This window comes from Sebastes fasciatus, chromosome 14 (genome assembly GCF_043250625.1).
Source record: "Sebastes fasciatus isolate fSebFas1 chromosome 14, fSebFas1.pri, whole genome shotgun sequence".
Classification (NCBI taxonomy): Eukaryota; Metazoa; Chordata; class Actinopteri; order Perciformes; family Sebastidae; genus Sebastes; species Sebastes fasciatus.
The window spans coordinates 33696722-33724603 of NC_133808.1; the positions used below are offsets into that span (position 1 = coordinate 33696722).

A 27882-nucleotide genomic window follows, 5' to 3' on the forward strand; every position below is an offset into this window, starting at 1 on the left:
TACTGTGTGTTGACTGTATGTTGATTGTATGTTAATGTTATGTTGACTGTATGTTGACTGTATGTTGACTATGTTGATTGTATGTTAAGTGTATGTTGATCGTATGTTGACTGTATGTTGACTGTATGTTGATTGTATGTTGACTGTATGTTGATTATATGTTGACTGTATGTTGATTTTATGTTGATTGTATGTTAATTTTATGTTAATCGTATGTTGACTGTATGTTGACTATGTTAATTGCATGTTAATCGTATGTTGACTGTATGTTGACTGTATGTTGATTGTATGTTAATTGTATGTTGATTGTATTTTGACTATGTTGATTGTATGTTGACTGTATATTGACTGTATGTTGATTGTATGTTGACTGTATGTTGACTGTATGTTAATTGTGTTAATCGTATGTTGACTGTATGTTGACTGTATGTTGATTGTATGTTAATTGCATGTTAATCGTATGTTGACTGTATGTTGACTGTATGTTGATTTTATGTTGATTGTATGTTAATTTTATGTTAATCGTATGTTGACTGTATGTTAATTGTATGTTGACTATGTTGACTGTATGTTGATTGTATGTTGATTGTATGTTAATCTTATGTTGACTTTATGTTGATTGTATGTTGACTGTATGTTGACTGTATGTTGATCGTATGTTGACTGTATGTTGATTGTGTGTTGACTGTATGTTGACTGTATGTTGATCGTATGTTGATTGTATGTTGAGTGTATGTTGATCGTATGTTGACTGTATGTTGATTGTATGTTGACTGTATGTTGACTATGTTTACTGTGTGTTGACTGTATGTTGATTGTATGTTGACTGTATGTTGACTGTATGTTGACTGTATGTTGACTATGTTGATTGTATGTTGATCGTATGTTGACTGTATGTTGATTGTATGTTGACTATGTTGATTGTATGTTGACTGTATGTTGATTGTATGTTAATTGTATGTTAATCGTATGTTGACTGTATATTGACTGTATGTTGATTGTATGTTGATTGTATGTTAATCTTATGTTGACTGTATGTTGACTGTATGTTGACTGTATGTTGATTGTATGTTGACTGTATGTTGACTGTATGTTGATCGTATGTTGATTTAATGTTCAGTGTATGTTGATCGTATGTTGACTGTATGTTGACTGTATGTTGATTATATGTTGACTGTATGTTGATTGTATGTTGACTGTATGTTGACTGTATGTTTACTGTGTTGACTGTATGTTGATTGTATGTTGATCGTATGTTGACTGTATGTTGACTGTATGTTGATTGTATGTTGACTGTATGTTGATTGTATGTTGAATGTATGTTGACTATGTTGACTGTATGTTGATTGTATGTTGATTGTATGTTGACTGTATGTTGATTGTATGTTAATTGTATGTTAATCGTATGTTGACTGTATGTTGACTGAATGTTGATTGTATGTTAATTGCATGTTAATCGTATGTTGACTATGTTGACTGTATGTTGACTGTAGGTTGATTGTATGTTAATTGTATGTTAATCGTATGTTGACTGTATGTTGACTGTATGTTGACTATGTTAATTGCATGTTAATCGTATGTTGACTGTATGTTGACTGTATGTTAATTGCATGTTAATCGTATGTTGACTGTATGTTGACTGTATGTTGATTGTATGTTGACTGTATGTTGATCGTATGTTGACTGTATGTTAATTGTATGTTAATCGTATGTTGACTGTATCTTGACTGTATGGTGACTGTATGTTGACTGTATGTTGATTGTATGTTGACTGTATGTTAATTGTATGTTGACTGTATGTTGATTGTATGTTGATTGTATGTTGACTGTATGTTGATTGTATGTTGACTGTATGTTGACTGTATGTTGATTGTATTTTGACTGTATGTTGATTGTATGTTGATTGACTGTATGTTGACTGTATGTTTATTGTATGTTGATCGTTAGTTGACTGTATGTTGATTCTATGATGATTGATTGTATGTTGATTGTATGTTGATCGTATGTTGACTATGTTGATTGTATGTTGATTGTATGTTGATCGTATGTTGATTATATGTTGATCGTATGTTGACTGTATGTTGATTGTATGTTGACTGTATGTTGACTGTATGTTGATTGTATGTTGATTGACTGTATGTTGACTATGTTTATTTTATGTTGATCGTTAGTTGACTGTATGTTGATTCTATGTTGATTGATTGTATGTTGATTGTATGTTGATTGTATGTTGATTGTATGTTGATTGCATGTTGATTGTATGTTGATCGTATGTTGATTATATGTTGATCGTATGTTGACTGTATGTTGATTGTATGTTGACTGTATGTTGACTATGTTGATCGTATGTTGACTGTATGTTGATTGTATGTTGATTGTATGTTAATCTTATGTTGACTTTATGTTGATTGTATGTTGACTGTATGTTGATCGTATGTTGACTATGTTGATTGTATGTTGACTGTATGTTGACTGTATGTTGATCGTATGTTGATTGTATGTTGAGTGTATGTTGATCGTATGTTGACTGTATGTTGACTGTATGTTGATTGTATGTTGACTGTATGTTGATTATATGTTGACTGTATGTTGATCTTATGTTGACTGGTTGTTGATTGTATGTTAATTGTATGTTGATCGTATGTTGATTGTGTGTTGATCGTATGTTTTCTGTATGTTGACTGTATGTTGATTATATGTTGATCGTATGTTGACTCTATGTTGACTATGTTGATTGTATGTTGACTGTATGTTGACTGTATGTTGATCGTATGTTGACTGTATGTTGATTGTATGTTGACTATGTTAATTGTATGTTAATCGTATGTTGACTGTATGTTGACTGTATGTTGATTGTATGTTAATTGCATGTTAATCGTATGTTGACTGTATGTTGACTGTATGTTGATTTTATGTTGATTGTATGTTAATTTTATGTTAATCGCATGTTTACTGTATGTTGACTGTATGTTGATTGTATGTTAATTGTATGTTAATCGTGTGTTGACTATGTTGACTGTATGTTGATTGTATGTTGACTGTATGTTAATTTTATGTTAATCGTATGTTGACTGTATGTTAATTGTATGTTGACTGTATGTTGACTGTATGTTGATTGTATGTTGATTGTATGTTAATCTTATGTTGACTTTATGTTGATCGTATGTTGACTCTATGTTGACTATGTTGATTGTATGTTGACTGTATGTTTACTGTATGTTGACTGTATGTTGATTGTATGTTAATTGTATGTTAATCGTGTGTTGACTATGTTGACTGTATGTTGATTGTGTGTTGACTGTATGTTGACTGTATGTTGATCGTATGTTGATTGTATGTTGAGTGTATGTTGATCGTATGTTGACTGTATGTTGATTGTATGTTGACTGTATGTTGACTGTATGTTTACTGTGTGTTGACTGTATGTTGATTGTATGTTAATCTTATGTTGACTATGTTGACTGTATGTTGACTATGTTGATTGTATGTTGATCGTATGTTGACTGTATGTTGATTGTATGTTGATTGTATGTTGACTATGTTGATTGTATGTTGACTGTATGTTGATTGTATGTTAATTGTATGTTAATCGTATGTTGACTGTATATTGACTGTATGTTGATTGTATGTTGATTGTATGTTAATCTTATGTTGACTGTATGTTGACTGTATGTTGACTATGTTGATTGTATGTTGACTGTATGTTGACTGTATGTTGATCGTATGTTGATTTAATGTTGAGTGTATGTTGATCGTATGTTGACTGTATGTTGACTGTATGTTGATTATATGTTGACTGTATGTTGATTGTATGTTGACTGTATGTTGACTGTATGTTTACTGTGTTGACTGTATGTTGATTGTATGTTGATCGTATGTTGACTGTATGTTGACTGTATGTTGATTGTATGTTGACTGTATGTTGATTGTATGTTGAATGTATGTTGACTATGTTGACTGTATGTTGATTGTATGTTGACTGTATGTTGATTGTATGTTAATTGTATGTTAATCGTATGTTGACTGTATGTTGACTGTATGTTGATTGTATGTTAATTGCATGTTAATCGTATGTTGACTGTATGTTGACTGTATGTTAATTGCATGTTAATCGTATGTTGACTGTATGTTGACTGTATGTTGATTGTATGTTGACTGTATGTTGATCGTATGTTGACTGTATGTTAATTGTATGTTAATCGTATGTTGACTATCTTGACTGTATGTTGACTGTATGTTGACTGTATGTTGATTGTATGTTGACTCTATGTTAATTGTATGTTGACTGTATGTTGATTGTATGTTGATTGTATGTTGACTGTATGTTGATTGTATGTTGACTGTATGTTGACTGTATGTTGATTGTATTTTGACTGTATGTTGATTGTATGTTGATTGACTGTATGTTGACTGTATGTTTATTGTATGTTGATCGTTAGTTGACTGTATGTTGATTCTATGATGATTGATTGTATGTTGATTGTATGTTGATCGTATGTTGACTATGTTGATTGTATGTTGATTGTATGTTGATCGTATGTTGATTATATGTTGATCGTATGTTGACTGTATGTTGATTGTATGTTGACTGTATGTTGACTGTATGTTGATTGTATGTTGATTGACTGTATGTTGACTGTATGTTTATTGTATGTTGATCGTTAGTTGACTGTATGTTGATTCTATGTTGATTGATTGTATGTTGATTGTATGTTGATCGTATGTTGACTGTATGTTGATTGTATGTTGATTGCATGTTGATTGTATGTTGATCGTATGTTGATTATATGTTGATCGTATGTTGACTGTATGTTGATTGTATGTTGACTGTATGTTGACTATGTTGATCGTATGTTGACTGTATGTTGATTGTATGTTGATTGTATGTTAATCTTATGTTGACTTTATGTTGATTGTATGTTGACTGTATGTTGATCGTATGTTGACTGTATGTTGACTATGTTAATTGTATGTTGACTGTATGTTGACTGTATGTTTACTGTGTGTTGACTGTATGTTGATTTTATGTTAATCTTGTGTTGACTGTATGTTGACTATGTTGACTGTATGTTGATTGTATGTTAATCGTATGTTGACTGTATGTTGATTGTATGTTGACTGTATGTTTACTGTGTGTTGACTGTATGTTGATTGTATGTTAATCTTATGTTGACTGTATGTTGATTGTATGTTAAGTGTATGTTGATCGTATGTTGACTGTATGTTGATTGTATGTTGACTGTATGTTGATTATATGTTGACTGTATGTTGACTGTATTTTGACTGTATGTTGATTGTATGTTAATTGCATGTTAATCGTATGTTGACTGTATGTCGACTGTATGTTGACTGTATGTTGATTTTATGTTGATTGTATGTTAATTTTATGTTAATCGTATGTTGACTGTATGTTGACTATGTTAATTGCATGTTAATCGTATGTTGACTGTATGTTGACTGTATGTTGACTGTATGTTGGTTGTATGTTAATTGTATGTTGATTGTATTTTGACTATGTTGATTGTATGTTGACTGTATATTGACTATGTTGATTGTATGTTGACTGTATGTTGACTGTATGTTGATTGTATGTTAATTGTATGTTAATCGTATGTTGACTGTATGTTGACTGTATGTTGATTATATGTTAATTGCATGTTAATCGTATGTTGACTGTATGTTGATTGTATGTTAATTTTATGTTAATCGCATGTTTACTGTATGTTGACTGTATGTTGACTGTATGTTGATTGTATGTTAATTGTATGTTAATCGTATGTTGACTGTATGTTGACTGTATGTTGATTGTATGTTGACTGTATGTTGACTGTATGCTAATTGTATGTTAATCGTATGTTGACTGTATGTTAATTGTATGTTGACTGTATGTTGACTGTATGTTGATTGTATGTTAATCTTATGTTGACTTTATGTTGATTGTATGTTGACTGTATGTTGACTATGTTGATCATATGTTGACTGTATGTTGATTGTATGTTGACTGTATTTTGACTGTATGTTGATTGTATGTTGACTGTATGTTGATTGTATGTTGACTGTATGTTGATTGTATGTTGACTGTATGTTGATTGTATTTTGACTGTATGTTGATTGTATGTTGACTGTATGTTTATTGTATGTTGATCGTTAGTTGACTGTATGTTGACTGTATGTTGATTGTATGTTGACTGTATGTTGATTGTATGTTGACTGTATGTTGATTCTATTTTGACTGTATGTTGATTGTATGTTGATTGATTGTATGTTGACTGTATGTTTATTGTATGTTGATCGTTAGTTGACTGTGTGTTGATTGTATGTTGACTGTATGTTGATTGTATGTTGATTGATTGTATGTTGACTGTATGTTTATTGTATGTTGACTGTATGTTCACTGTATGTTGATTTTATGTTGACTGTATGTTGACTATGTTAATTGTATGTTGACTGTATGTTGACTCTATGTTGATTTTATGTTGACTGTATGTTAATTGTATGTTGACTATGTTGACTGTATGTTAATTGTATGTTGACTTTATGTTGACTGTATGTTGATCGTATGTTGACTGTATGTTGACTGTATGTTAATCGTATGTTGACTGTATGTTGATTGTATGTTAATCTTATGTTGACTGTATGTTGACTATGTTGATTGTATGTTAATCGTATGTTGACTGTATGTTGATTGTATGTTGACTGTATGTTTACTGTGTGTTGACTGTATGTTGATTGTATGTTAATGTTATGTTGACTGTATGTTGACTGTATGTTGACTATGTTGATTGTATGTTAAGTGTATGTTGATCGTATGTTGACTGTATGTTGACTGTATGTTGATTGTATGTTGACTGTATGTTGATTATATGTTGACTGTATGTTGATTTTATGTTGATTGTATGTTAATTTTATGTTAATCGTATGTTGACTGTATGTTGACTATGTTAATTGCATGTTAATCGTATGTTGACTGTATGTTGACTGTATGTTGATTGTATGTTAATTGTATGTTGATTGTATTTTGACTATGTTGATTGTATGTTGACTGTATATTGACTGTATGTTGATTGTATGTTGACTGTATGTTGACTGTATGTTAATTGTGTTAATCGTATGTTGACTGTATGTTGACTGTATGTTGATTGTATGTTAATTGCATGTTAATCGTATGTTGACTGTATGTTGACTGTATGTTGATTTTATGTTGATTGTATGTTAATTTTATGTTAATCGTATGTTGACTGTATGTTAATTGTATGTTGACTATGTTGACTGTATGTTGATTGTATGTTGATTGTATGTTAATCTTATGTTGACTTTATGTTGATTGTATGTTGACTGTATGTTGACTGTATGTTGATCGTATGTTGACTGTATGTTGATTGTGTGTTGACTGTATGTTGACTGTATGTTGATCGTATGTTGATTGTATGTTGAGTGTATGTTGATCGTATGTTGACTGTATGTTGATTGTATGTTGACTGTATGTTGACTATGTTTACTGTGTGTTGACTGTATGTTGATTGTATGTTGACTGTATGTTGACTGTATGTTGACTGTATGTTGACTATGTTGATTGTATGTTGATCGTATGTTGACTGTATGTTGATTGTATGTTGACTATGTTGATTGTATGTTGACTGTATGTTGATTGTATGTTAATTGTATGTTAATCGTATGTTGACTGTATATTGACTGTATGTTGATTGTATGTTGATTGTATGTTAATCTTATGTTGACTGTATGTTGACTGTATGTTGACTGTATGTTGATTGTATGTTGACTGTATGTTGACTGTATGTTGATCGTATGTTGATTTAATGTTCAGTGTATGTTGATCGTATGTTGACTGTATGTTGACTGTATGTTGATTATATGTTGACTGTATGTTGATTGTATGTTGACTGTATGTTGACTGTATGTTTACTGTGTTGACTGTATGTTGATTGTATGTTGATCGTATGTTGACTGTATGTTGACTGTATGTTGATTGTATGTTGACTGTATGTTGATTGTATGTTGAATGTATGTTGACTATGTTGACTGTATGTTGATTGTATGTTGATTGTATGTTGACTGTATGTTGATTGTATGTTAATTGTATGTTAATCGTATGTTGACTGTATGTTGACTGAATGTTGATTGTATGTTAATTGCATGTTAATCGTATGTTGACTATGTTGACTGTATGTTGACTGTAGGTTGATTGTATGTTAATTGTATGTTAATCGTATGTTGACTGTATGTTGACTGTATGTTGACTGTATGTTAATTGCATGTTAATCGTATGTTGACTGTATGTTGACTGTATGTTAATTGCATGTTAATCGTATGTTGACTGTATGTTGACTGTATGTTGATTGTATGTTGACTGTATGTTGATCGTATGTTGACTGTATGTTAATTGTATGTTAATCGTATGTTGACTGTATCTTGACTGTATGGTGACTGTATGTTGACTGTATGTTGATTGTATGTTGACTGTATGTTAATTGTATGTTGACTGTATGTTGATTGTATGTTGATTGTATGTTGACTGTATGTTGATTGTATGTTGACTGTATGTTGACTGTATGTTGATTGTATTTTGACTGTATGTTGATTGTATGTTGATTGACTGTATGTTGACTGTATGTTTATTGTATGTTGATCGTTAGTTGACTGTATGTTGATTCTATGATGATTGATTGTATGTTGATTGTATGTTGATCGTATGTTGACTATGTTGATTGTATGTTGATTGTATGTTGATCGTATGTTGATTATATGTTGATTGTATGTTGACTGTATGTTGATTGTATGTTGACTGTATGTTGACTGTATGTTGATTGTATGTTGATTGACTGTATGTTTATTTTATGTTGATCGTTAGTTGACTGTATGTTGATTCTATGTTGATTGATTGTATGTTGATTGTATGTTGATTGTATGTTGATTGTATGTTGATTGCATGTTGATTGTATGTTGATCGTATGTTGATTATATGTTGATCGTATGTTGACTGTATGTTGATTGTATGTTGACTGTATGTTGACTATGTTGATCGTATGTTGACTGTATGTTGATTGTATGTTGATTGTATGTTAATCTTATGTTGACTTTATGTTGATTGTATGTTGACTGTATGTTGATCGTATGTTGACTATGTTGATTGTATGTTGACTGTATGTTGACTGTATGTTGATCGTATGTTGATTGTATGTTGAGTGTATGTTGATCGTATGTTGACTGTATGTTGACTGTATGTTGATTGTATGTTGACTGTATGTTGATTATATGTTGACTGTATGTTGATCTTATGTTGACTGGTTGTTGATTGTATGTTAATTGTATGTTGATCGTATGTTGATTGTGTGTTGATCGTATGTTTTCTGTATGTTGACTGTATGTTGATTATATGTTGATCGTATGTTGACTCTATGTTGACTATGTTGATTGTATGTTGACTGTATGTTGACTGTATGTTGATCGTATGTTGACTGTATGTTGATTGTATGTTGACTATGTTAATTGTATGTTAATCGTATGTTGACTGTATGTTGACTGTATGTTGATTGTATGTTAATTGCATGTTAATCGTATGTTGACTGTATGTTGACTGTATGTTGATTTTATGTTGATTGTATGTTAATTTTATGTTAATCTCATGTTTACTGTATGTTGACTGTATGTTGATTGTATGTTAATTGTATGTTAATCGTGTGTTGACTATGTTGACTGTATGTTGATTGTATGTTGACTGTATGTTAATTTTATGTTAATCGTATGTTGACTGTATGTTAATTGTATGTTGACTGTATGTTGACTGTATGTTGATTGTATGTTGATTGTATGTTAATCTTATGTTGACTTTATGTTGATCGTATGTTGACTCTATGTTGACTATGTTGATTGTATGTTGACTGTATGTTTACTGTATGTTGACTGTATGTTGATTGTATGTTAATTGTATGTTAATCGTGTGTTGACTATGTTGACTGTATGTTGATTGTGTGTTGACTGTATGTTGACTGTATGTTGATCGTATGTTGATTGTATGTTGAGTGTATGTTGATCGTATGTTGACTGTATGTTGATTGTATGTTGACTGTATGTTGACTGTATGTTTACTGTGTGTTGACTGTATGTTGATTGTATGTTAATCTTATGTTGACTATGTTGACTGTATGTTGACTATGTTGATTGTATGTTGATCGTATGTTGACTGTATGTTGATTGTATGTTGATTGTATGTTGACTATGTTGATTGTATGTTGACTGTATGTTGATTGTATGTTAATTGTATGTTAATCGTATGTTGACTGTATATTGACTGTATGTTGATTGTATGTTGATTGTATGTTAATCTTATGTTGACTGTATGTTGACTGTATGTTGACTATGTTGATTGTATGTTGACTGTATGTTGACTGTATGTTGATCGTATGTTGATTTAATGTTGAGTGTATGTTGATCGTATGTTGACTGTATGTTGACTGTATGTTGATTATATGTTGACTGTATGTTGATTGTATGTTGACTGTATGTTGACTGTATGTTTACTGTGTTGACTGTATGTTGATTGTATGTTGATCGTATGTTGACTGTATGTTGACTGTATGTTGATTGTATGTTGACTGTATGTTGATTGTATGTTGAATGTATGTTGACTATGTTGACTGTATGTTGATTGTATGTTGACTGTATGTTGATTGTATGTTAATTGTATGTTAATCGTATGTTGACTGTATGTTGACTGTATGTTGATTGTATGTTAATTGCATGTTAATCGTATGTTGACTGTATGTTGACTGTATGTTAATTGCATGTTAATCGTATGTTGACTGTATGTTGACTGTATGTTGATTGTATGTTGACTGTATGTTGATCGTATGTTGACTGTATGTTAATTGTATGTTAATCGTATGTTGACTATCTTGACTGTATGTTGACTGTATGTTGACTGTATGTTGATTGTATGTTGACTCTATGTTAATTGTATGTTGACTGTATGTTGATTGTATGTTGATTGTATGTTGACTGTATGTTGATTGTATGTTGACTGTATGTTGACTGTATGTTGATTGTATTTTGACTGTATGTTGATTGTATGTTGATTGACTGTATGTTGACTGTATGTTTATTGTATGTTGATCGTTAGTTGACTGTATGTTGATTCTATGATGATTGATTGTATGTTGATTGTATGTTGATCGTATGTTGACTATGTTGATTGTATGTTGATTGTATGTTGATCGTATGTTGATTATATGTTGATCGTATGTTGACTGTATGTTGATTGTATGTTGACTGTATGTTGACTGTATGTTGATTGTATGTTGATTGACTGTATGTTGACTGTATGTTTATTGTATGTTGATCGTTAGTTGACTGTATGTTGATTCTATGTTGATTGATTGTATGTTGATTGTATGTTGATCGTATGTTGACTGTATGTTGATTGTATGTTGATTGCATGTTGATTGTATGTTGATCGTATGTTGATTATATGTTGATCGTATGTTGACTGTATGTTGATTGTATGTTGACTGTATGTTGACTATGTTGATCGTATGTTGACTGTATGTTGATTGTATGTTGATTGTATGTTAATCTTATGTTGACTTTATGTTGATTGTATGTTGACTGTATGTTGATCGTATGTTGACTATGTTGATTGTATGTTGACTGTATGTTGACTGTATGTTGATCGTATGTTGATTGTATGTTGAGTGTATGTTGATCGTATGTTGACTGTATGTTGACTGTATGTTGATTGTATGTTGACTGTATGTTGATTATATGTTGACTGTATGTTGATCTTATGTTGACTGGTTGTTGATTGTATGTTAATTGTATGTTGATCGTATGTTGATTGTATGTTGATCGTATGTTTTCTGTATGTTGACTGTATGTTGATTATATGTTGATCGTATGTTGACTCTATGTTGACTATGTTGATTGTATGTTGACTGTATGTTGACTGTATGTTGATCGTATGTTGACTGTATGTTGATTGTATGTTGACTGTATGTGGATTTTATGTTGACTATGTTAATTGTATGTTAATCGTATGTTGACTGTATGTTGATTGTATGTTGATCGTATGTTGACTGTATGTTGACTGTATGTTGATTGTATGTTGACTGTATGTTGATTGTATGTTGAATGTATGTTGACTATGTTGACTGTATGTTGATTGTATGTTGACTGTATGTTGATTGTATGTTAATTGTATGTTAATCGTATGTTGACTGTATGTTGACTGTATGTTGATTGTATGTTAATTGCATGTTAATCGTATGTTGACTGTATGTTGACTGTATGTTAATTGCATGTTAATCGTATGTTGACTGTATGTTGACTGTATGTTGATTGTATGTTGACTGTATGTTGATCGTATGTTGACTGTATGTTAATTGTATGTTAATCGTATGTTGACTATCTTGACTGTATGTTGACTGTATGTTGACTGTATGTTGATTGTATGTTGACTCTATGTTAATTGTATGTTGACTGTATGTTGATTGTATGTTGATTGTATGTTGACTGTATGTTGATTGTATGTTGACTGTATGTTGACTGTATGTTGATTGTATTTTGACTGTATGTTGATTGTATGTTGATTGACTGTATGTTGACTGTATGTTTATTGTATGTTGATCGTTAGTTGACTGTATGTTGATTCTATGATGATTGATTGTATGTTGATTGTATGTTGATCGTATGTTGACTATGTTGATTGTATGTTGATTGTATGTTGATCGTATGTTGATTATATGTTGATCGTATGTTGACTGTATGTTGATTGTATGTTGACTGTATGTTGACTGTATGTTGATTGTATGTTGATTGACTGTATGTTGACTGTATGTTTATTGTATGTTGATCGTTAGTTGACTGTATGTTGATTCTATGTTGATTGATTGTATGTTGATTGTATGTTGATCGTATGTTGACTGTATGTTGATTGTATGTTGATTGCATGTTGATTGTATGTTGATCGTATGTTGATTATATGTTGATCGTATGTTGACTGTATGTTGATTGTATGTTGACTGTATGTTGACTATGTTGATCGTATGTTGACTGTATGTTGATTGTATGTTGATTGTATGTTAATCTTATGTTGACTTTATGTTGATTGTATGTTGACTGTATGTTGATCGTATGTTGACTATGTTGATTGTATGTTGACTGTATGTTGACTGTATGTTGATCGTATGTTGATTGTATGTTGAGTGTATGTTGATCGTATGTTGACTGTATGTTGACTGTATGTTGATTGTATGTTGACTGTATGTTGATTATATGTTGACTGTATGTTGATCTTATGTTGACTGGTTGTTGATTGTATGTTAATTGTATGTTGATCGTATGTTGATTGTATGTTGATCGTATGTTTTCTGTATGTTGACTGTATGTTGATTATATGTTGATCGTATGTTGACTCTATGTTGACTATGTTGATTGTATGTTGACTGTATGTTGACTGTATGTTGATCGTATGTTGACTGTATGTTGATTGTATGTTGACTGTATGTGGATTTTATGTTGACTATGTTAATTGTATGTTAATCGTATGTTGACTGTATGTTGACTGTATGTTGATTGTATGTTAATTGCATGTTAATCGTATGTTGACTGTATGTTGATTGTATGTTAATTGTATGTTGATTGTATTTTGACTGTATGTTGACTGTATGTTGATTGTATGTTGACTGTATGTTGACTGTATGTTGATTGTATGTTAATTGTATGTTAATCGTATGTTGACTGTATGTTAACTGTATGTTGACTGTATGTTGATTGTATGTTGATTGTATGTTGTTCGTATGTTGACTGGTTGATTGTATGTTGATCGTATGTTGACTGGTTGTTGATTATATGTTGATTGTATGTTGTCTGTATGTTGACTGTATTTTTATTGTACGTTGATCGTATGTTGACTGGTTGTTGATTATATGTTGATTGTATGTTGTCTGTATGTTGACTGTATGTTGATTGTATGTTGATCGTATGTTGACTGGTTGTTGATTGTATGTTGATCGTATGTTGACTGGTTGTTGATTATATGTTGATCGTATGTTTGTACGTTGACTATATGTTGATTGTGTGTTTTATGTGTGTTGATTGTATGTTGACTGTATGTTAATTGTATGTTGACTGTATGTTGATTGTATGTTGATTGTATGTTGACTATGTTGATTGTATGTTGACTGTATGTTGACTGTATGTTGATTGTATTTTGACTGTATGTTGATTGTATGTTGATTGTATGTTGATCGTATGTTGACTGTGTTGATTGTATGTTAATTGTATGTTGATCGTATGTTGATTGTATGTTGATCGTATGTTTTCTGTATGTTGACTGTATGTTGATTATATGTTGATCGTATGTTGACTCTATGTTGACTGTATGTTGATTGTATGTGGATTTTATGTTGACTGTATGTTGATTGTATGTTAATTGTATGTTAATCGTATGTTGACTGTATGTTGACTATGTGGATTTTATGTTGACTGTATGTTGATTGTATGTTAATCGTATGTTGACTGTATGTTGACTGTATGTTGACTGTATGTTAATTGCATGTTAATCGTATGTTGACTGTATGTTGACTGTATGTTGATTGTATTTTGACTGTATGTTGATTGTATGTTGACTGGTTGTTGACTGTATGTTGATTGTATGTTGACTGTATGTTGATCGTATGTTGACTGGTTGTTGATTGTATGTTAATTGTATGTTGATCGTATGTTGATTGTATGTTGATCGTATGTTTTCTGTATGTTGACTGTATGTTGATTATATGTTGATCGTATGTTGACTCTATGTTGACTATGTTGATTGTATGTTGACTGTATGTTGACTGTATGTTGATCGTATGTTGACTGTATGTTGATTGTATGTTGACTGTATGTTAATCGTATGTTGACTGTATGTTGACTATGTGGATTTTATGTTGACTGTATGTTGATTGTATGTTAATTTTATGTTAATCGTATGTTGACTGTATGTTGACTGTATGTTAATTGCATGTTAATCGTATGTTGACTGTATGTTGATTGTATGTTAATTGTATGTTGATTGTATTTTGACTGTATGTTGATTGTATGTTGACTGTATGTCGATTGTATGTTGACTGTATGTTGACTGTATGTTGATTGTATGTTAATTGTATGTTAATCGTATGTTGACTGTATGTTGACTGTATGTTGATTGTATGTTGACTGTATGTTGATTGTATGTTTATTGTATGTTGATTGTATGTTGACTGGTTGATTGTATGTTGATCGTATGTTGACTGGTTGTTGATTATATGTTGATTGTATGTTGTCTGTATGTTGACTGTATTTTTATTGTATGTTGATCGTATGTTGACTGGTTGTTGATTATATGTTGATTGTATGTTGTCTGTATGTTGACTATGTTGATTGTATGTTGATCGTATGTTGACTGGTTGTTGATTGTATGTTGATCGTATGTTGACTGGATGTTGATTATATGTTGATTGTATGTTGTCTGTATGTTGACTGTATTTTTATTGTATGTTGATCGTATGTTGACTGGTTGTTGATTATATGTTGATTGTATGTTGTCTGTATGTTGACTATGTTGATTGTATGTTGATCGTATGTTGACTGGTTGTTGATTGTATGTTGATCGTATGTTGACTGGTTGTTGATTATATGTTGATCGTATGTTTGTACGTTGACTATATGTTGATTGTGTGTTTTATGTGTGTTGATTGTATGTTGACTGTATGTTAATTGTATGTTGACTGTATGTTGATTGTATGTTGATTGTATGTTGACTGTATGTTGATTGTATGTTGACTGTATGTTGACTGTATGTTGATTGTATTTTGACTGTATGTTGATTGTATGTTGATTGTATGTTGATCGTATGTTGACTGTGTTGATTGTATGTTAATTGTATGTTGATCGTATGTTGATTGTATGTTGATCGTATGTTTTCTGTATGTTGACTTATGTTGATTATATGTTGATCGTATGTTGACTCTATGTTGACTGTATGTTGATTGTATGTTGACTGTATGTGGATTTTATGTTGACTGTATGTTGATTGTATGTTAATTGTATGTTAATCGTATGTTGACTGTATGTTGACTGTATGTTGACTGTATGTGGATTTTATGTTGACTGTATGTTGATTGTATGTTAATTGTATGTTAATCGTATGTTGACTGTATGTTGACTATGTTGACTGTATGTTAATTGCATGTTAATCGTATGTTGACTGTATGTTGACTGTATGTTGATTGTATGTTAATTGTATGTTGATTGTATTTTGACTGTATGTTGATTGTATGTTGACTGTATGTTGACTGTATGTTGATCGTATGTTGACTCTATGTTGACTGTATGTTGATTGTATGTTGACTGTATGTGGATTTTATATTGACTGTATGTTGATTGTATGTTAATTCTATGTTAATCGTATGTTGACTGTATGTTGACTGTATGTTAATTGCATGTTAATCGTATGTTGACTGTATGTTGACTGTATGTTGACTGTATGTTGATTGTATGTTAATTGTATGTTGATTGTATTTTGACTGTATGTTGATTGTATGTTGACTGTATGTTGACTGTATGTTGATTGTATTTTGACTGTATGTTGATCGTATGTTGATTGTATGTTGATCGTATGTTTTCTGTATGTTGACTATGTTGATTATATGTTGATCGTATGTTGACTCTATGTTCACTATGTTGATTGTATGTTGACTGTATGTTGACCGTATGTTGACTGTATGTTGATTGTATGTTGACTGTATGTTAATTGTATGTTAATCGTATGTTGACTGTATGTTGACTATGTGGATTTTATGTTGACTGTATGTTGATTGTATGTTAATTGTATGTTAATCTTTTGTTGACTGTATGTTGACTGTATGTTGACTATGTTAATTGCATGTTAATCGTATGTTGACTGTATGTTGATTGTATGTTAATTGTATGTTGATTGTATTTTGACTGTATGTTGATTGTATGTTGACTGTATGTTGACTGTATGTTGATTGTATGTTGACTGTATGTTGATTGTATGTTAATTGTATGTTAATCGTATGTTGACTGTATGTTGACTGTATGTTGATTGTATGTTGACTGTATGTTGATTGTATGTTGATTGTATGTTGATCGTATGTTGACTGGTTGATTGTATGTTGATCGTATGTTGTCTGTATGTTGACTGTATTTTTATTGTATGTTGATCGTATGTTGACTGGTTGTTGATTATATGTTGATTGTATGTTGTCTGTATGTTGACTGTATGTTGATTGTATGTTGATCGTATGTTGACTGGTTGTTGATTGTATGTTGATCGCATGTTGACTGGTTGTTGATTATATGTTGATCGTATGATTGTACGTTGACTATATGTTGATTGTGTGTTTAATGTGTGTTGATTGTATGTTGACTATGTTAATTGTATGTTGACTGTATGTTGATTGTATGTTGATTGTATGTTGACTATGTTGATTGTATGTTGACTGTATGTTGACTGTATGTTGATTGTATTTTGACTGTATGTTGATTGTATGTTGATCGTATGTTGACTGTGTATATTGTATGTTAATTGTATGTTGATCGTATGTTGATTGTATGTTGATCGTATGTTGATTGTATGTTGACTGTATGTGGATTTTATGTTGACTGTATGTTGACTGTATGTGGATTTTATGTTGACTGTATGTTGATTGTATGTTAATTGTATGTTAATCGTATGTTGACTGTATGTTGACTGTATGTTGACTGTATGTGGATTTTATGTTGATTGTATGTTAATTGTATGTTAATCGTATGTTGACTGTATGTTCACTGTATGTTGACTGTATGTTAATTGCATGTTAATCGTATGTTGACTGTATGTTGACTGTATGTTGATTGTATGTTAATTGTATGTTGATTGTATTTTGACTGTATGTTGATTGTATGTTGACTGTATGTTGACTGTATGTTGATTGTATGTTGACTGTATGTTGACTGTATGTTGATTGTATGTTAATTGTATGTTAATCATATGTTGACTGTATGTTGACTGTATGTTGATTGTATGTTGATCGTATGTTGATCGTATGTTGACTGGTTGATTGTATGTTGATCGTATGTTGACTGGTTGTTGATTATATGTTGATCGTATGTTGACTGGTTGTTGATTGTATGTTGATCGTATGTTGACTGGTTGTTGATTATATGTTGATCGTATGTTGACTGGTTGTTGATTGTATGTTGATCGTATGTTGACTGGTTGTTGATTATATGTTGATCGTATGTTTGTACGTTGACTATATGTTGATTGTGTGTTGTATGTGTGTTGATTGTATGTTGATTCCATGTTGATTGTGTTGTGATTGTATGTTGATTGTATCTCGTATGTGTGTTGATTGTATGTTGTGTGTGTTTCAGATGTGTTGGGAGGTTATAACGGGACCATCTTTGCTTACGGCCAGACAGCATCAGGAAAGACCCACACCATGGAGGTCAGTCTGATATCTATCTATCCATCCATCCATCCATAAATATTAACACATGCAGTCTTATGCATGTATATATATATATATATATATATATATATATACATATATATATATATATATATATATATATATAAATAAATATAAATAATATATAAATAAATGTTTATGTACATATACATTTATTTATATATATATATATGTAATTTATTTATTATTTATTATATATTATTATTATTGTTATTGTTATTATTATTTTTATTATATATATTCTATATTCTATATTTCTGTTATTTTCCAGGGGAATCTCCACGACCCGTGTCTGATGGGAATCATCCCTCGTATCTCCAGAGACATCTTCGACCATATCTACGCCATGGACGAGAACCTGGAGTTCCACATCAAGGTGATGAGGTCATCGTTACACTGATGACATCATCAGTGTAACTGGCGGTTCCATCCCCGGCTCCTCCTGTCTGTCTCTCTCTCTCTCTCTCTCTCTCTCTATCTCTATCTCTATCTCTCTATCTCTCTTACTCTCTTAGATAATACTTTATCTATACATAATATATATATATAAAATATAATTTTTAATTCTGCGTTTTACTTCAGATTTTTTTATTTTCCAGTTCCAGTTTATCTCTGCTGCCGACTTGAGAATCACTTCGTCTGCTGTAACCTGCAATAATAAACAATATAATAATAAATATGTAAATAACATAACGTCTCATTCAAACTGTTAAATTATTAAATTATGAATAAAAATATAAAATGAATAAATATTATGAATGTGTCAGAAATGAACTCACTAAATATTTAAGATCCTTTTTAAACTCCTCTCTTTTATTACACATATTTATATTTATATACACTAATATGATATAGATTATATTTACAACACAGTCTGTTTATAATATCTAATAATATATATACAGTCTGTATATAGTATATAATAATATATAATATATATATATATATATTATATATATATACAGTGGAGGAAATAAGTATTTGATCCCTTGCCGATTTTGTAAGTTTGCCCACTTACAAAGAAAAGAACGGTCTATAATTTTAATGGTAGGTTTATTTTAACAGTGAGAGACAGAATATAAAAAAAAAAAATCCAGAAAATCACATCATATAAAAGTTATACATTTATTTGCATTTTATTGTGGGAAATAAGTATTTGATCCCCTAGCAACCAGCTAGAATTCTGGCCCCCACAGACCAGTTAGATTAGTCCTCTCGCTTTAAGAAAGTACTCTGAATCTCAACTCGTGACCTGTATAAAAGACAACTGTCTCAACTCGTGACCTGTATAAAAGACAACTGTCTCAATTCATTACCTGTATAAAAGACACCTGTCCACAATCAGATTCCAACCTCTCCACCATGGGCAAGACCAAAGGGCTGTCTAAGGATGTCAGGGACAAGATTGTAGACCTGCACAAGACTGGAATGGGCTACAAGACCATCAGCAAGCAGCTTGGTGAGAAGGAGACAACTGTTGGTGCCATTATTCGGAAATGGAAGAAACACAAAATGACCATCAATCGCCCTCTGTCTGGGGCTCCACGCAAGATCTCGTCTTGTGGGTTAACGATGATCATGAGAAAGGTGAGGGATCAGCCCAGAACTACACAGGAGGAACTTCTTAATGATCTCAAGACAGCTGGGACCACAATCACCAAGAAAACCACTGGTAACACACTACGCCGTGATGGATTAAAATCCTGCAGCGCCCGCAAGGTCCCCCTGCTCAAGAAGGCACATGTACAGGCCCGTCTGTTTGCCAATGAACACCTGAATGATTCAGAGAAGGCTTGGGAGAAGGTGATGTGGTCAGATGAGACCAAAATTAAGCTCTTTGGCATCAACTCAACTCGCCGTGTTTGGAGGAAGAGAATTGCTGACTATAACCCCAAGAACACCATCCCCACCGTCAAGCATGGAGGTGGAAACATTATGCTTTGGGGGTGTTTCTCTGCTACGGGGACAGGACGACTTCACCGCATCGAAGGGAGGATGGACGGGGCCATGTACCGTGAAATGTTGGGCGACAACCTCCTTCCCTCACACTGAAAATGGGACGTTGATGGGTCTTCCAGCACGACAATGACCCAAAACATACGGCCAAGGCAGCAAAGGAGTGGCTCAAGAAGAAGCATATTAAGGTCATGGAGTGGTCTAGCCAGTCTCCGGACTTTAATTCCATAGAAAATCTGTGGAGGGAGCTGAAGCTTCAAGTTGCAAAGCGACAGCCACGAAACCTAAAGGATTTCGAGATGATCTGCAAAGAAGAGTAGACCAAAATCCCTCCTGAGATGTGTGCAAACCTGGTGACCAACTACAAGAAACATCTGACCTCTGTGCTTGCCAACAACGGTTTCTCCACCAAGTACTGAGTCATGTTTTGCTAGGGGATCAAATACTTATTTCCCACAATCAAATGCAAATCAATTTTTAACTTTTATATGATGTGATTTTCTGGATTTTTTTTTTCATATTCTGTCTCTCACTGTTAATATAAACCATTAAAATATAGACCGTTCTTTTCTTTGTCAGTGGGCAAACTTACAAAATCGGCAAGGGATCAAATACTTATTTCCTCCACTGTATATCTGCCGCCCTGCAGAGACTCAGCGTCAGAGATCAGTGATGCGTTCTCTGACCCGCCGGCTCTCCGTCTGTCCACCAGCTGCTCTTCACTTCTAGTATAAATACAACACTCTGAGTAGCAGTGATATTAGTATACTGTATATATATATATAATATATAATATATTATTATTATTATCGTTAGTATTAATCATTTACAGCATATGGATTAATAGAAAAAACAATGGAGTTAAAAATCTATGATTATTAAATTTAACGAAGACTAGAAATATAACGTTTAGAATTTGTGTTTAATTTTCATCATTTTAGCTGTTAAAATTATATATATATATAATGGTAAAGTGTAATGTGTATGTATATATATATATATATATTTATCGTAACTGATTTAATTAAAATATATATTAAAAGGGTTAAAATCCTCTCGTTGGACTCTGGAGTGAATCCTGTTGAGTCCTCTTCGGCCCGTAGTAACACGTATATGATGAACATACTGTAAATATTATACTAACATATAATGTACAGCGAGCCGGTCATCGTAGTGGAATCCCCGACGGGGCAGGAGAAATCAATCATTTGACATAAAAACGGACCGCCAGAGTCCGACATCTGTACGGTGCCCATAGCGTAGCAACGGTCTGTTATACGTAGCAACGGGCTGTTATACGTAGCAACGGGCTGTTATACGTAGCAACGGTCTGTGATACGTAGCAACGGTCTGTTATACGTAGCAACGGTCTGCTAGACGTAGCAACGGTCTGTTATACGTAGCAACGGTCTGCTAGACGTAGCAACGGTCTGTTTTACGTAGCAACGGTCTGTTATACGTAGCAACGGTCTGTTATACGTAGCAACGGTCTGTTAGACGTAGCAACGGTCTGTTATACATAGCAACGGTCTGTTATAGAGAAATTACAGACTGCAGAACGCCGTGATTGACCAAACAGAATCGAGTATTGTAGTATAGTGTAATAATAACTTGTATTAATACATCAAACGTGTCTGTTTCTCCCTGCAGGTCTCTTATTTTGAAATCTATCTGGATAAAATCAGAGACTTACTGGACGGTGAGGATCATATCTGATTAATTTAATTTAATAAATGAATTAATTACTTCATTTTAAACTGAGTGTTGATGAATGAAATCAGCTGCTGACTGACGTGATTGATGTTTCAGTGTCAAAGACCAACCTGGCTGTTCACGAGGACAAGAACAGGGTTCCCTTTGTCAAGGTACCGACTCTTTAATATCTGTTATTTATATTATTATTATTTTATTACTTATTTACTAAAGTATCTCTCTCAGGCTGAGAGAGATACTTTACTTTACCAGTACTACAGTAACAGTACTTTACTTTACCAGTACTACAGTAACAGTGCCTTACTTTACCAGTACTACAGTAACAGTACTTTACTTTACCAGTACTACAGTAACAGTGCCTTACTTTACCAGTACTACAGTAACAGTACTTTACTTTACCAGTATTACAGTAACAGTACTTTACCAGTACTACAGTAACAGTACCTTACTTTACCAGTACTACAGTAACAGTACTTTACTTTACCAGTACTACAGTAACGGTACCTTACTTTACCAGTACTACAGTAACAGTACTTTACTTTACCAGTACTACAGTAACAGTACTTTACTTTACCAGTATTACAGTAACAGTACTTTACTTTACCAGTATTACAGTAACAGTACTTTACCAGTATTACAGTAACAGTACCTTACTTTACCAGTACTACAGTAACAGTACTTTACTTTACCAGTACTACAGTAACAGTACTTTACTTTACCAGTATTACAGTAACAGTACTTTACCAGTACTACAGTAACAGTACCTTACTTTACCAGTACTACAGTAACAGTACTTTACTTTACCAGTACTACAGTAACGGTACCTTACTTTACCAGTACTACAGTAACGGTACTTTACTTTACCAGTACTACAGTAACGGTACTTTACTTTACCAGTACTACAGTAACGGTGCTTTACTTTACCAGTACTACAGTAACGGTGCTTTACTTTACCAGTACTACAGTAACAGTACTTTACTTTACCAGTACTACAGTAACGGTGCCTTACTTTACCAGTACTACAGTAACGGTACTTTACTTTACCAGTACTACAGTAACGGTGCTTTACTTTACCAGTACTACAGTAACGGTGCTTTACTTTACCAGTACTACAGTAACGGTGCTTTACTTTACCAGTATTACAGTAACGGTGCTTTACTTTACCAGTACTACAGTAACGGTGCTTTACTTTACCAGTACTACAGTAACGGTACTTTACTTTACCAGTATTACAGTAACGGTGCTTTACTTTACCAGTACTACAGTAACGGTACTTTACTTTACCAGTATTACAGTAACGGTGCTTTACTTTACCAGTACTACAGTAACAGTACTTTACTTTACCAGTATTACAGTAACGGTGCTTTACTGATGTGTGTTTCCTGTCAGGGCTGTACGGAGCGCTTCGTTTCTAGTCCTGATGAGGTCATGGACGTCATCGATGAGGGGAAAGCCAACAGACACGTCGCCGTCACCAGTGAGTCTACTACTACTACTACTACTACTAAATCAAATCAAATCAAATCAATTTATTTTTGTATAGCGTCAAATCACAACAGAAGTTATCTCAAGACGCTTTATATGTAGAGCAGGTCTATGACCGTACACCAGAGTTTAGAGACCCAACAGGATCCACCAAGCGCGCTGTGGCCAGGAAAAACTCCCCGATTACTGGGAAGAAACCTGGAGCAGAACCGGGCGCAGGGCGGGCGGCCATCTGCCGAGACCGGCTGGGGGGATAGAGAGAGAGAGAGAGAGAGAGAGAGAGAGAGAGAGAGAGAGAGAGAGAGAGAGAGAGAGAGAGAGAGAGAGAGAGAGAGAGAGAGAGAGAGAGAGAGAGAGAGAGAGAGAGAGAGAGAGAGAGAGAGAGAGAAGCAGCCACAATAGCAGTCTAGCAGCTGTAATAGCTAATACAAGTAGGACTGATAACACAAAACCAATAGTGGTGGATGGAAAGAGTGATAATACAACTATCGGAAAGCCAGCACTGTCCAGCATCTGTCCTCAGTACGTCCATGTGTGTTGGTGTGGGACGTCCCTGCGATCGATGCCCGTGCGTTGGTTCCTGCAGCATCAGCATGCTTGCTGGGAGCTCTTGATGTCTTTGGCAGTGATTGAGAAGTGTTATTCTCCAGGCTGCCACATTGTCATTAGGTGTTGGAAATCCCTCGTTAGCATTGGTAGTCCCTCGTACAGACGTAGTTAATTAGGGATGGTAGCAGTTGGTGTCAAGCAGGCACCGACGCGGCAGCAGATGCAGCCACAATACCGGAGACCACCAAGATCCAGGTGAAACCCTGCTCCAAGTGTACCCATGCTCCAGGTATAACCTCGCTCCCTGGTGTGATCCCGCTCCAGGTATGACCTCACTCCAGGTGTGACCCCGCTCCACGGTTAGCTGCGAGACAAGGAGGCACAAGGACTCCCGGGAAGGAATGAAGTTAGTAACAACATGGACATGGGACATGAGTATATACAGAAGGAGAGGGGAGCTCAGTGTGTCATAGGAAGTTCCTTATGACAGTGTGTCATAGGAAGTCCCCCGGCAGTCTATGCCTATAGCAGCTTAAGTATAAGCGTTATCAAAGAGGAAAGTCTTTAGCCTACTCTTAAATGTAGAGACGGTGTCTGCCTCCCGGACTGAAACTGGGAGCTGGTTCCAGAGAAGAGGAGCTTGATAGCTGAAGGCTCTTGCTCCCATTCTACTTTTGGAGACTCTAGGAACCTCAAGTAACCCTGCATTCTGTGAGCGCAGTGCTCTAGTGGGATAGTAGGGTACTATGAGCTCTTTAAGATATGATGGGGCCTGACCGTTTAGCGCTTTGTAGGGGAGGAGGACGATTTTAAAATCTATTCTGGATTTTACAGGCAGCCAGTGCAGAGAAGCTAATACAGGCGTAATATGATCTCTTTTTCTAGTTCTAGTCAGTACACGTGCTGCAGCATTCTGGATCAACTGGAGAGTCTTAAGAGACTTATTGGAGCAGCCTGATAATAAGGAATTGCAGTAATCGAGTCTAGAGGTAACAAATGCATGGACTAATTTTTCTGCATCATTTTGACACAGGATGTGTCTGATCTTCACAATGTTACGTAGATGAAAGAAGGCAGTCCGTGAGGTTTGTTTTATGTGAGAGTTAAAGGACATATCCTGGTCGAAGACAACTCCCAGATTCCTTACGGTGGTGCTGGAGGCCAGGGCAATGCCATCTAAAGTAACTATATCATTAGATAATTTGTTTCGGAGGTGCTCAGGGCCTAGTACAATAACTTCAGTTTTGTCTGAGTTTAACATCAGGAAATTGCAGGTCATCCAGGTTTTTATGTCCTTAAGGCATGCTTTAAGTTTAGTTAACTGGTTTGTTTCGTCTGGCTTGATTGATAGATATAATTGAGTATCATCTGCATAACAATGAAAGTTTATGGAGTGTTTTCTAATAACATTGCCTAAGGGAAGCATATATAAGGTAAATAGAATTGGTCCAAGTACAGAACCCTGTGGAACTCCGTGACTAACTTTGGCGTGCATGGAGGACTCATCGTTGACATGTACAAACTGAGATCGATCTGATAAATAGGACTTAAACCAACTTAGTGCAGTTCCTTTAATGCCAATTAAATGTTCCAGTCTTTGTAATAGGATGTCATGGTCAATGGTGTCGAAAGCAGCACTGAGATCTAGCAAGACAAGTACAGAGACAAGTCCTTTGTCCGATGCCATTAGAAGGTCATTTGTAATTTTCACTAGTGCTGTCTCTGTGCTATGGTGCACTCTAAATCCTGACTGATAATCCTCCAATAAATGATTGTTCTGTAGAAAGTCACACAGCTGACTGGCAACTACTTTTTCGAGTATTTTGGAGGTAAAGGGAAGGTTCGATATAGGTCTATAGTTGGCTAGGACCTCTGGATCAAGAGTGGGCTTTTTAAGAAGAGGTTTAATTACAGCTACTTTAAAGGACTGTGGTACATAGCCTGTTAGTAAAGACACATTGATCATATCCAGTAAAGAGGTGCTAACTAGAGGTAAAACTTCTTTTAGCAGTCTAGTTGGGATGGGGTCTAGGAGACAGGTAGATGATTTAGATGAGGAGATCAGTGAGGTTAATTTGTGGAGATCGATAGGAGAAAAGCAGTCTAAATATATATCAGGTTGTACAGCTGTTTCTAAGGTTCCTAAGTTTGAGGATAAATTGGTACCAGTTGACGGTAGGAGGTGATTAATTTTGTCTCTAATAGTTATGATTTTATCATTAAAGAAACTCATGAAGTCACTACTACTGAGGGTTGTAGGAATACATGGCTCAATAGAGCTGTGACTTTCTGTCAGCCTGGCTACAGTGCTGAATAGAAACCTAGGGTTGTTCTTATTTTTCTCTATTAATGATGAGTAATGGGCTGCTCTGGCATCACAGAGAGCCTTCCTATATGTTTTAAGACTATCTTGCCAGACTAAATGAGATTCTTCCTGTTTGGTGGAACGCCATATCCTTTCCAGTTTCCTCGATGCTTGCTTTAATTTGCGTGTTTGAGGGTTATACCATGGAGCTGACTTCCTTTGTTTTACTAACTTCTTTTTTAGAGGGGCAACAGAATCAAGTGTGACTCGCAGTGAGTCTGTAGCACTATCTACAAGATGATCAATTTGGGTAGGGCTAAAATTAACATACGAGTCCTCTGTTATATTGAGACATGGTATTGAATTTAATGCTGATGGAATCGCTTCCTTAAATTTAGCTACAACACTATCGGATAGACATCTAGTGTACACACTTTTATCTGATGGTGTATAGTCTAGTAATAAGAATTCAAAAGTGATTAAATAATGGTCTGATAAAAGAGAGTTCTGTGGAAAAACAATTAAATGTTCAATTTCAACGCCATATGACATAACAAGGTCGAGGGTGTGGTTAAAGCGGTGAGTGGGTTTATGCACGTTCTGCGAGAAACCAATTGAATCTAATAAAGAGATAAACGCAGTACTGAGGCTATCATTATCAACGTCCACATGAATATTAAAATCACCTACTATAATGACTTTATCTGTTTTCAGGACTAAGCTTGATAGAAACTCTGAGAATTCAGATAGAAATTCTGAATGTGGGCCTGGAGCGCGGTACACTATAACAAAGAGAATTGGCTGTAGTGCTTTCCAGGTTGGGTGTGAAAGACTAAGAACAAGGCTTTCAAATGAGTTATAATTTAGTTTAGTTTGAGGGTTTATTAATAGGCTTGAGTCGAAGATGGCTGCAACTCCACCTCCTCGGCCGGTGTCTCGAGGAATGTGAGTATTAATATGACTCGGGGGAGTGGATTCGTTTAGGCTGACATATTCTTCCTGACACAGCCAGGTTTCAGTAAGACAAAATCAATCAATGTGATTATCTGATATTAAATCATTTACTAGTAGAGCTTTAGATGACAGAGATCTGATATTTAAGAGTCCACATTTAATTCTCCTGTTTTGTTGCTTTATTGCAGTGCTAGTGTTAGATTTTATTAGATTATTATGTTTAGCTCCTCTTCTGTTTACTTTTGATTTAATTAATTTAGGTGGGGCAGACACAGTCTCAGTTAGGTTTGGGGTTAAGCTATGGGTGGGTAACTGCTCTAATGGAAGCGCAGAGAAGTGTGTAAGACTACAGCTCTGCGTCCTGGAATGACCTCTGGTTTGTCATGGATTTGTTCCACCAACAATCTT

The 27882-nt window shown here is 33.9% G+C and overlaps 1 protein-coding gene and 1 long non-coding RNA gene across 4 annotated transcripts in view; one reads left to right on the plus strand and one right to left on the minus strand.

Annotated features, from left to right (window-relative positions):
* LOC141782012 (kinesin heavy chain-like) overlaps window positions 1-27882 on the plus strand; it is a 159754-nt gene that overhangs the window by 9139 nt on the left and 122733 nt on the right. For all 3 annotated transcript variants that reach the window (XR_012597007.1, XR_012597006.1, XM_074658032.1), the window contains exons 3-7: window positions 18415-18488; window positions 18784-18888; window positions 22119-22167; window positions 22278-22333; window positions 23571-23658. Coding sequence is in view for 1 of the 3 variants with exons in the window: in XM_074658032.1 (XP_074514133.1) it covers window positions 18415-18488; window positions 18784-18888; window positions 22119-22167; window positions 22278-22333; window positions 23571-23658 (372 nt within the window). In the remaining 2 variants the exon portion in view is untranslated. The remainder of the gene's footprint in view (window positions 1-18414; window positions 18489-18783; window positions 18889-22118; window positions 22168-22277; window positions 22334-23570; window positions 23659-27882) is intronic.
* Window positions 23921-27882, minus strand: part of LOC141782013 (uncharacterized) — a 125486-nt gene continuing 121524 nt past the window's right edge. The window contains exon 2 of the long non-coding RNA XR_012597008.1: window positions 23921-24511. This is a non-coding gene — a long non-coding RNA (uncharacterized LOC141782013). The remainder of the gene's footprint in view (window positions 24512-27882) is intronic.